This window comes from Periophthalmus magnuspinnatus, chromosome 1 (assembly GCF_009829125.3).
Source record: "Periophthalmus magnuspinnatus isolate fPerMag1 chromosome 1, fPerMag1.2.pri, whole genome shotgun sequence".
NCBI lineage: Eukaryota > Metazoa > Chordata > Actinopteri > Gobiiformes > Gobiidae > Periophthalmus > Periophthalmus magnuspinnatus.
Window position 1 is genome coordinate 35,569,127 of NC_047126.1, and position 12,650 is coordinate 35,581,776.

The 12,650-nt window shown below is 42.5% G+C and overlaps 1 protein-coding gene across 1 annotated transcript in view; it reads right to left on the minus strand.

Moving 5' to 3' along the window:
- Positions 1 to 12,650, minus strand: part of fhip1aa (FHF complex subunit HOOK interacting protein 1Aa) — a 40,036-nt gene that overhangs the window by 24,221 nt on the left and 3,165 nt on the right. The window contains exon 2 of the mRNA XM_033971767.2: positions 2,283 to 2,333. Coding sequence (XP_033827658.2) covers positions 2,283 to 2,296 — 14 coding nt within the window. The 5' untranslated portion in view covers positions 2,297 to 2,333. The remainder of the gene's footprint in view (positions 1 to 2,282; positions 2,334 to 12,650) is intronic.

Here is a 12,650-nt window from a genome sequence, read left to right on the forward strand (position 1 = left end):
TTTACAGACACAATAGTGAAATAAAAACCCCAGGATCATGTAGAGGGTTAATACGAACATTTAAGACCAAAATGAGTCTGACAGCAGCAGGTGCAGAGTTTTCTAAAGTGAATTGGAGCTGTGTGTTTGTGGCGTGGCCGGTTTAATCACAGCAGTGAGAGCTCTTACTCGCTCTCACTGCACAAAATAAAAACTATAACGGTTTGTATCTGTTTTGACTCCTGTTTCCTCTTTAATATGGCCATAATAACAACATTTAAGATAGATACATTTAATGCCGTACAGTGGAGCATTTTAGGCACTGTAATAAAATTTCTATGAAGACAAGAACCTTTAAATTCACCTAATAGTAATTCTATTTTCATCTGTGAGAAGCCGTTTGACCTGTATCTAGGGACGATATTAAATTGTAGGCTCGTGGCCAAAATAATCGCGATTAACGATATTATTATTTAATTATTAACCTGTTAACGTTCCGACAGCCCGGGCCTACTTTACAACTTTACAGCAATGTACATACACTTCTGCGTCACCCACACAAACAATCTACACATCTAATTAAAGCTGCGGCGCTCGTCTTTCTGGATATGTAAACCATTTTCACCTGCAATCACCACAGCACTGACAGGAGAGACGTTTTTACAGAAAAGTCACAAAGTGTGAATCTGGACTTCACTTACCTTTGAGCGCTCTGGTTCTGTCAAACATCAACATATTCACACAAAGTTGGTCTCTTTTGTTCCGTAAAGGTCCAGAGAATATAATCTAGTCAAGAAATTATGTCCACAAAATAAGATTCTCCATGTCCAATCTGCTGCAGGAAAGTACTCCAAATATGAAATCTGCTCTGTCACTTCTTTGCATTTCTTTTGTCGATTTCAGGCATAATAAACTTCTGACAGCGCCAACTTTGTTCCTCAGTGCTAAACACACGTGTTAGCTTGTGATTGACACCAGTGTTGGCCAATAAGGTGGGGGTTGTGGGTTACTGAGGCCGCAGACAGCGAATCAGTGCTACAGATGACTGAAAGTTTACACCCCACTCTTCCCCTTGTAGAATCAACCAATTACATCACACACATTTAGTGACGTTTTGCCCTTACAGCCAATGAGCAGCGGGACAGGATGATGTATGACAGGCCATGGTTGTCCGTAAACAGACGTACGCGGAAGAAAATGTGTACTCCTCAATGTCATGCTGCCGAAATGGACCGGTCCTTGTTGCGCCGGAAGTGACACAAGTGCACGTCGACGAACACTTGCACGATGCAATTAAGGCACTTTGGTGAACTGGGAAACGAGTGGATGCAGAAATGTGTGGATAATGGCGCATTTTACGCACTGTTGTTTTGCGTTTTAAACATGACGAAATGGACAAAACAAAGGGAGGACGTGATCGAGGACACTGTGGATGTTTGTACAAGTTAAACTAGAGGCATCTCTGACCTGGAGCGGTTCATGGCAAAGAGTAAAGATCCCACAGTGGACTCAGGAGTAAAGGACCTTATTTTTTGATGGATTGGATGCTGTTCCCGATTGGTAAGTGTGGTTTATTCTGCTATTGACTTTATTGTAGGTAAAATATACTGTGTATAATCGTTAGCTTTGCTTCTGTGCACATAGTGTGCATTTGGACCATGCGCTCTGGCACATTTGTGTTCAGCTGTATGAATTAGACTTAATTTGTCTATTGTTTAAAAGGTGTTGTTTTATTCTGCAGTTTGCATTATTGTAGGTAAAAATATAAGATGTGCCACATTAACATCTCATCTATGCGCACGGGTGAGGTGTGCTCTGGTACGTTCCTGTGGAGCTTTACGGATCAGACTTTGTTTATTGTTGATATCTGACAGAATATAGTTCAGACAGAGATAAGCACAGAAGCTACAAGTGTCATTGCTATGACAGAGTGGGCAAACACCACAAACTAACATCTAAACATTGTATTGGAACTGGAAACATGAGGCAGTGTGATGCCGTAAAGGCGATTATAATCGTGCACAATGATCGCGATTATAAAAAAATGCGACAAACGATTAATTGTTTTTATCACAATTAACGATATTATCGTATATTGTCCCATCCCTACCTGTATCTCAAGACTACTATTGCGGGAAGTCCAGGCTCACATCACGACATGAACAGCTCCTTCTCCAACATTTACCCCATTAACCAATCATCAAGGCCGTTCTTATGGAGCCACTTTCCCCTGAGCTCCTGCCCCAGCCTCACCATCTGCATCCACTTACACAGGAATGTGAGAGGAGAGAAATGTGCCGTACCTCAGTGAGATCATGTTCACTACAGCACACGAGGAGAGCGTCACACTGGGCCTGTAAAGAATAAAAACATGAACGAGGATCAGAGCAGGAAGTGGACATGAAGAGCCAAGGCAGAGCCACATGAGTTAGATACTTCCAACTCAGATGGGACACCCTAAAAACATGGCATTTCATCCAGGGGCAGGACTTAACATTCTACTGCAACCATGGCAACCCACGTATACACAAGGTTCTGACCAGGCAAAGATCAGGACCAGAACCAGGGTCAGGACCAAGGTCAGGACCAGGGTCAGGACAAGGGTCAGGACCAGGGTCAGGACCAGGGTCAGGACCAGGGTCAGGACCAGGGTCAGGACTAGGATCACGACCAGGGTCAGGACCAGGGTCAGGACCAGGGTCAGGACCAGGGTCAGGACCAGGGTCAGGGCCAGGGTCAGGACCAGGGTCAGGACCAGGGTCAGGACTAGGATCACGAACAGGGTCAGGACCAGGGTCAGGACCAGGGTCAGGACCAGGGTCAGGGTCAAGGCCAGGGTCAGGACCAGGGTCAGGACCAGGGTCAGGACCAGGGTCAGGGTCAAGGCCAGGGTCAGGACCAGGGTCAGGACCAGGGTCAGGACCAGGGTCAGGACCAGGGTCAGGGCCAGGGTCAGGGCCAGGGTCAGGGCCAGGGTCAGGACCAGGGTCAGGACCAGGGTCAGGACTAGGATCACGAACAGGGTCAGGACCAGGGTCAGGACCAGGGTCAGGACCAGGGTCAGGGTCAAGGCCAGGGTCAGGACCAGGGTCAGGACCAGGGTCAGGACCAGGGTCAGGACCAGGGTCAGGACCAGGGTCAGGACCAGGGTCAGGATCGGGGTTTACTGATTATGAAAGGTACTCACATTTAGAAAAGCACAGTAGTCAGTTAGCTTTGACTGACAAAACGCTAAGCCCAGCCCCCAGATGAAATGCCGAGAATTTAAGGATGGAGATGGTGTGGAGGAGGGCGCGGGGTGGGGCTACATGATGACAACTTAGATTCAATTTTTTTTCAACCATAATCATCAAGAAGTGATTTTTGATTCATTTGGAAAGGAAGTAAAATGGAGAAAGTTTCAGTTAAGGTAGTTTGGCTTCTCTAATACATTTATATTTTGAAATGGTACAGTCACATGTTAACACAGCGCTTTGCATGAAGGAACCACTCACACATTCACACACCGGTGTACACAGACACAGAGGGGGTTAAGTGTTTGGATCAGTGCACAAACGCTCTACAAACTGAGCCACTGTCACAAATCTCTTCACAACTGCCATGAAAAATGGAATTAGACATATTCCAAAATCCATCCACTTCTGAAACAGAACGAACCACACAGTTTGCCCTCAGTGTGCCTCTCTCAGGGACTGCTGCGTAATCCCAACAGTACACGGTCCCATCCCTCCTGCATAATCCCAAAAGTCCACGGTCCCATCCCTCCTGTAGTGACGAGGAGAGAAAATGAGATCAGAAGACTCCAGGGAAAGTGCTCGGCCAATAGGAACACACAGGTGTTGCCTTAGATCTAGTTCCTAGTTTTGTTGCCATTTTGTCCTTGTAGGTTCATAGGTGTGGTCTGGACAAACAGCTCCATGTACACAGATCGGCTTTCAAAAAGAACAAGGGCCAAGCCTTGAATCCAAAAGGGGAATAATGAGATACCACAATACTGAAAAGTAATCCTAATAATCCTATTTACTGTGCAAGCTGTGTCTCTTGGTATCAAAAACTTGCCCTGGTCTCAGTGTTCTCTGAGTGCGACGTCACCCACAGTGTTCGGCTCCAGTCAAATGAAGCTCATTGAGACTAGCAGTTATAGGCGTCAATTTGGAGCTGAGTTCCACATTTGGAATTCCAAGCGAGAGTATCACAGCAACCAAAGAGCCAATCTGGAGCGAGGCTGTTTTTACATAGAAAGTGAATTGGAGCCAGAGCCGATGGAGCTGGTGGCACGCCCATGATTTTTGTTTGGTACACGGCGGCTAGAGGGTTAGCTATGTTCATTTATATATACAGCCTATGGATATGATCCTAAATAATCACTTCTATCAGTTGTAGCAGTTTGTTTTCAGCTCTATTCTACAAACTGTGCTGTTGTAGAATAGGGGGGCACTTTGTTGTGATGATGTTTACAACGACGTCAGCTCCCATTGGGCACTGCAGTTTTCTAATGTGGAAGTCAGCGGACGTGTCTCTTTTATGAAGTGGTTTTAGAATATTGTGATTTAAAATGTGTAAATTATAACAAAATGATCCACAGAGATGAGAAGCTTAGAGACACAAGAACAATAGAACTGATTTAATAAAGAAATCTGAAAATCATGACTGAAAATACAGAAACTTAAAGATGACCTATGTAAAATCGACTCTGAAGTGTTATAGTGGTGCAGTGAAATGTAAAGAGGTCAATCAGTTCTATAGTTTTAAACAGGATGTCAGTGGATCCATTTCTCTGAGGCCATTCAGGCACAATCAATCAATACTGTGATGTGCAATGAGTACAATTTAAAATACATGTCTGAGTCCTGCAGCTTAACACAAACAAATACAAACTGAACGATTCACAAGTCCAGACTAGTGCTGTCACCATACTGAAATTTAAAACTGGATTTTGATACTAAGACCCGATACTTGATACCAATAACATGATGATACTAAAAACAGTCTTTCTTTAGACAGTGAAAGATTCAGCTCAACATCATTATAAACATATTGAGGAAAGGCTCATTTCTGTCAATGGGCCTTTTTCAGTATCAATAACTGCAAAAAATGAGTGTCTAGATTTGATACTAGTTTTAGTATTGTTAGTATCTTATTCCCTTTCGATAGCCTTATGGAAAAGTTACACAGTGTACCTTTAACCTAATCAAAAACATAATTCTGTGTCCATGTTAGTAATAAGATAAGATATGCCTTTATTAGTTCCACAGTGGGGAAATTCCAGTATTGCACCACACAGTTAAAGAACAGAAGGAAAATGGTGCATGCAATAAAACTAAATAATAGATAATAGCTTAAATAACTTAAAAATAAACTTAAAAAATACACAAAAAATAGACTCTAGTAGACTCTTGACTGCCCCCTGTGGTCATGTAAACCTATAAACAGACAACTACAGACATCTCCACAGCAGAGCTAACTAGCCTAGCAGATGATGTAAGCGGCTCATGTTTCTGTACTTTGCATGTCTGCAGCTTGTGGGTGTGTGTGGGAGCGTCCCCTCAGCTCCTGACGACACAATGAGTCACAGATGTTTGCTCTCGGTGCTGTGGAGGTAGAGGGCGTGCGTAAACGAATCCAGAGCGGCATTCAGATCATGGCATCTTTGACCTTTGACCTCCTCACGACAAGGGTTTATTAAACAACAGAGAAGAGAAAAGGAGGATTCTGGGTCCTGAATGTGTCATGAAACTGGCTCAGGCTCTGCTTATGCGTCTAACATTTATTCATAGTGGTATCATCTGCTTGGAGATAAGACAAGTTCAATGCCATACTGTGGAACACTCCAGGCAAAGCAATGACATCTCCATGGAGACAAGCAGGAGGCGGGCCCCTTCATGGTGGTAAACCTTCATAATGTTGAAAACGGCACACACTGCTAAGATACAAACAAAAATTTAACTACTTTGATTAATATGTAAAAAACATGTTTACAGTAAAAGTCTGGATTATCTTTGGAAAGCTTGAAATGCCACGGAAACTGAGAGATTGGAACGGCACTGGTGTACGAAACCTCACAAAACTATTTAAAGTCAGGATCCAGTTTTTCAGTTCAGATACCCATATTGATACTTTGACCTTGAGTACTGGCTGAAACCCGATATGAACCGATACCAGTGCAGGGACAGGAAATGTCTCTTATTTCCCTAAAACACAGTGAACCTTTCCATGAGAGACTGGCCACATTCAGCACCGGCCTGGCCCACTGTGATGTGGGACATAATCCGCTCTTCCCTTTTATACTTAACGAGTCAACTTTTGCAGTCTCACGTTTGAGGGCCGCACGGTTCCCACACTGGTATCAGGGATCGGCTCGTGTATCACTCAACCGAGTGATCCATATAATACACCATACTAAAGCTGTTATTACCCCTCAAATAAACACAGAGCACATTTAGATCAGGTTGGTCTTACTTTCATTTTTGCTGTATGAATAATAAATGCAGCTTTCAGTTTCTTACTGGTTCATATCAGGTATCGGCTCATAACGGGTATCGGCAGACACTTAAAGTCTTTGATACCAAAAGCTGGATTACGCGTCCCTGACATCACTATGACAGTGCCACAATCTCTCATCATAAACAAAGTAAATATCCCAAGATGGCCGCCGATATTCAGGCATCCATTAAAATACGCCTAATATCACTGAAGTGTCAAATATCTGCTCTGATTCTTCCAAAGCTTCATGTTTTTTAGGCCTGAAGTTCTTTCACAGACAACTTGACCTTGGCTTCTGTGCTAGTGACCTGTGCTAGTGACCTGTGCTAGTGACCTGTGCTAGTGTACTGTGCTAGTGACCTGTGCTAGTGACCTGTGCTAGTGACCTGTGCTAGTGACCTGTGCTAGCGTCCTGTGCTAGCGTCCTGTGCTAGCGTCCTGTGCTAGCGTCCTGCGCTAGCTCAGCGTGTCGCCCTCAGGCCACAGTGTGGTCAGTGACATGGTCATGGAGTTTACTGCAGGTGAGTCTGTGCACACTTCCTCTTTGGCTTGTTTGCATTTTGTTCCATCAGCTCAGAAATGTTTGCATGTTTCTAAAAGGAGATCTGAAGATGCAAAAAGTGAAAAAAAAAACCTATGTTCTAGTCGAATGAAACAAAACCGTGCTGCTCTAGTGTGATGTGCAGCTATCCATAGGGGGCGCTGACAGCACTGAAAAACTTAGCGGATCCTTAGCTCCTCCAAACAAAAATATGTGGTGCCTCCCCTACTGTTAGCTGTTAGTAATGCCAAGCTGACGCCATACTAGCTAACACCATAGCGAGGTAAATAAAGGTTTCATGATTAGTAGTCGCCTTGTGGGATATTTCTGTGTGTTGGTCTCGAGATGCGATGCAACTGCACACTCAGAATACTCAGAGTAACTGTATTCTGTACAGTTACTCTTTCATTTGGTGGTATCAGAGTACAGTTACTAAAATAAAAGAACACATGGGGATACTTCACCATGTACTTTGAACTGCAGAGTGAAAATAAAACACAGTGGTCCCTAATTTATCATGTTGGTTACGTTCTAAAAATAACCTGCATTAGGCGAAAAGTAGCCATCTTTATTTTTTACAATTATTATACATGTTTTAAGGCCGTAAACCCTCTCTCCACACACTTTATACACTTTTCTCACACAGACATTAATGTTTTCTCACATTTAAACACTGTCAAAGTTCAAACTTTTGTAGACTTTAAAAAATAAGCACAGTATTATAGAATGAAACCAAAGATCAAGACCCGTTTTCAGACCCAAATATTTGTTTGAGAAATAAAAATGTAAATGTTTTTCTATACTGTAAATAAAAATTATAGCTTTTAGAAATACTGTTGGTGCAGAATGTTTGTGGGTTTTGTCGGGGAGAAAACTTGCAAACACACAGCACTTCAGAGTCACACGTTTGTGTACATTTTTCTGAACACATTCTGTACTGTACAGGAGACACGGCACGGAGGAGACTGATGGACAATGGTCTACAGTCCAACAGCCAATCAGGACGCACGACACAATGGTCTACAGTCCAACAGCCAATCAGGACGCACGACACAATGGTCTACAGTCCAACAGCCAATCAGGACGCACGACACAATGGTCTACAGTCCAACAGCCAATCAGGACGCACGACACAATGGTCTACAGTCCAACAGCCAATCAGGACGCACGACACAATGGTCTACAGTCCAACAGCCAATCAGGACGCACGACACAATGGTCTACAGTCCAACAGCCAATCAGGACGCACGACACAATGGTCTACAGTCCAACAGCCAATCAGGACGCACGACACAATGGTCTACAGTCCAACAGCCAATCAGGACGCACGACACAATGGTCTACAGTCCAACAGCCAATCAGGACGCACGACACAATGGTCTACAGTCCAACAGCCAATCAGGACGCACGACACAATGGTCTACAGTCCAACAGCCAATCAGGACGCACGACACAATGGTCTACAGTCCAACAGCCAATAAGGACGCACGACACAATGGTCTACAGTCCAACAGCCAATAAGGACGCACGACACAATGGTCTACAGTCCAACAGCCAATCAGGACGCACGACACAATGGTCTACAGTCCAACAGCCAATCAGGACGCACGACACAATGGTCTACAGTCCTTTACAGTCAGGATGCAGAACATAATGTTCATGTTCATGCACTTAAAAAATTTGCAAAACAGTAAGACTATGAGAGGTGAATCGTGATACAACTGTAATACAAAACACACCAACAAAAATTAATCTGTTTATATAAGTTTATGTCATGTTTTTTTTATAATATACAGCGGTTTTCAGTATTCTATAACTAAATACATTTCCAGAGTGTTCTTCCATCAGTGTCCAGGAGATAATCGTCATCACGAGGCTGAGAGTCACACACCTGTGACGTGGGAGCAGTGGGACTTTCATATGTAGTTACACCATTAACAAAAACTGAGTACAGTGTACAGTGAAGTATGAAAAGTAAGAGGACAGGACTTAAACTGGACTAGAAGAGGACTCATTTCTGAGTCATGTGTAAAGGTCCACATGACTCAGAAATGTTATTAGAATGTCTCCTCATCGGAAACAGACCTGCAACTGTGTTTTGTTTCATTCACTACAACTGCACTCAGAGGACAACGACTGCACTCAGAGGACAACGACTGCACTCAGAGGACAACGACTGCACTCACAGGACAACAACTGCACTCAGAGGACAACAATGTTACCCAGAGGACTACAGCTGCACGACGCAGATGAGTTCATGCAAAAACATCTATTTAAAGAGGCCGAGGACCTGGGACTCACGGCAGCTCTTCAAATCACTTCTAAAAGTCACACCTGTTGGATGGGTCTTATTATTATTATTATTACTATGATAAGGCCTACAGTCTACTGCACTGTGTCAACATGGAGATGAGCACTGACTCCATTAATTGGGGTTAAAGGTCAGATCTGTGGAGACGAAGCCCAGTGCACAGTAAGAATATTTGCATATTTTTAAAGTTTTATTTTTGGCAAGTTGCATGGTTCAGTGTTTTATCACAGTATGCTGACAGGTTGATTTGCATGCTAGTCTGTCCTGGTGCAAACACTTTAAACTGTTTTAAAAGTCGTATATTACACAAACGTGACTGTGAGGTTCAGGGGCAGGTTAGTGTGTTAAACATGTGTGAATGAAACCAAACTCACATTGAGGCGTGTTTGTGACGAGGAAACAGAGTCCTAGACCCTGTGAATATCGCAGCGTTGTGTCTCATGTGTCTGTGATTTTTGCAGTGTTTTTGTTCAGATCGTTGTGGGGGTTCTCATGGCTGATGCCGATGTTGATCGTTTAGAATCCAGAGGAACTGATGGCCGATCAGCTCTGACAATATTTTGGGGCTGATTTTGATTATTTTCCCCATTTTCTGGGAGACTGTTGGTTTGTCCCACAGGTTGACAGTGCGATTCCAGCTCCCACAGATGAATGCTGTTGTTGTGTCCTTGGGCTAGACACTTCACCCCCCTCTCCCCCAGTGTCTGTGTGCAATGGTGTGTGTATGTGTGTGTGAATGCGGGAGTGGTTCCTTGAAAAGCGCTTTGAGTCTTGAAGGTGGAAAAGTGCTGTATAAAAATGTGACCGTTTAAATTCACTACAAACTCCCCCCAAGCTTTTCCCCCACAGACTTGTAAGAGCCATGTAGTGATGTTTAGTCCTGTTGTCTCTTCATATTCAAATGTGAATACAAACTTTTCCAGGAGCAGACTACATTTTGTGACCCAAACACAGGTTGCTCACGCATCACCAGCCCGACAAATGAGGAGCTTGTGACTTGGACGCACTTCCACAGAGTGGCAGTGTGGAGCGGGGTCACATGATCAAGTGCAAGGTTCACCAGCCTCAGCGTCGACCAATTAGCTTTACATTCTTCTCATTCCAGGAGAAAAGCCGAGCGCAACCCTCCCAGCGGCGTTATTCTATATGTTCAGACATATTTCAGCCCCACAGCAGAACCATGATGATGTGAAGAGACTGAACGAATGATGTAAACATGGTGGAAAAACAACAACAGCAATCATAACAACAACAATATCAGCAATAACAGCAACAGCAATCATAACAACAATAATAACAACAGCAACAACCACAACTACAATATCAGCAATAATAACAGCAACAGCAATAACAACAACAATAATAACAACAGCAACAACCACAACTACAATATCAGCAATAATAACAGCAACAGCAATAACAACAACAATAATAACAACAGCAACAACCACAACTACAATATCAGCAATAATAACAACAACAGCAATAACAACAACAATAATAACAACAGCAACAACCACAACTACAATATCAGCAATAATAACAACAACAGCAATAACAACAACAATAATAACAACAGCAACAACCACAACTACAATATCAGCAATAATAACAACAACAGCAATAACAACAACAATAATAACAACAGCAACAACCACAACTACAATATCAGCAATAATAACAGCAACAGCAATAACAACAACAATAATAACAACAGCAACAACCACAACTACAATATCAGCAATAATAACAACAACAGCAATAACAACAACAATAATAACAACAGCAACAACCACAACTACAATATCAGCAATAATAACAGCAACAGCAATAACAACAACAATAATAACAACAGCAACAACCACAACTACAATATCAGCAATAATAACAACAACAGCAATAACAACAACAATAATAACAACAGCAACAACCACAACTACAATATCAGCAATAATAACAACAACAGCAATAACAACAATAATAACAACAGCAACAACCACAACTACAATATCAGCAATAATAACAACAACAGCAATAACAACAACAATAATAACAACAGCAACAACCACAACTACAATATCAGCAATAATAACAACAACAGCAATAACAACAACAATAATAACAACAGCAACAACCACAACTACAATATCAGCAATACTAACAGCAACAGCAATAACAACAACAATAATAACAACAGCAACAACCACAACTACAATATCAGCAATAATAACAACAACAGCAATAACAACAACAATAATAACAACAGCAACAACCACAACTACAATATCAGCAATAATAACAACAACAGCAATAACAACAACAATAATAACAACAGCAACAACCACAACTACAATATCAGCAATAATAACAACAACAGCAATAACAACAACAATAATAACAACAGCAACAACCACAACTACAATATCAGCAATACTAACAGCAACCACAACAACAGCAGCAACAGTAACAACCACAACAGGAACAACAGGAACAATAGCAACAACAACAGCAACAACAACAACAACAACAAGGGACTAAACATAAACTGTTTATATATATGGACATAGCTAACATGCTAGCTGCTGCATTCAGGAAGTAAGTATAGGCACTCTTCTGGCTCCAATTCACTTTACATTGAAAAACTGTGTCCCCTCTCTCTGTAACTGCTGCTGTCAGTCTCGATATTTTTACTTTAACCCGCTCTACATGATGCTGGGTTTTTATTTTATTGGTAAATCAAGATATGAACATTAATAACAGGCAAATCAGGTGCCTCCTTTCCCCGAGGTCACTCCCGCTAGCGTTAGCAACAGGTTTGGAAAACAGCTTCACTCCAAATTGGCTCTTTGGTTGCTATGATACTCACGGTCAGAATTCCAAATATGGAACTGGGCTCTAAACTGGCCCCTATAACTGCTACTGTTGATGAGGTTCATTTGGAGCTGAACGCTGTGGGTGACGTCACACTCACTCAGTCACTTCTTTATACAGTCTGTGGTACTAAATTAAGCAAAAAATCCCTTGGACCTCTACTACTCTTCTAGTAATATTATTTTGAAGTAATATTACTCTTACTTGAGCACAGTTTTGGCTGCTCTTCTGCCTTTGCTGGTAAAGAAGTTAAGTTGAAAGTACACCCCTCTGAGGCCTGGGCTTGAGGCTGGTGGCCACAGCAGACACATCACAGAATGAGACACAGCTCCAAATGGAAATCTGGTTTCAGCTGACAAAACCAGATTTCAGCCATACTCAGCTGAAATCTGTTTTTGTCAGTTGAGTACGGCTGCTTAGTGCTGTCAGTAAAGAACCTAGGTCTGTCAAAAGTATCCAAACTCG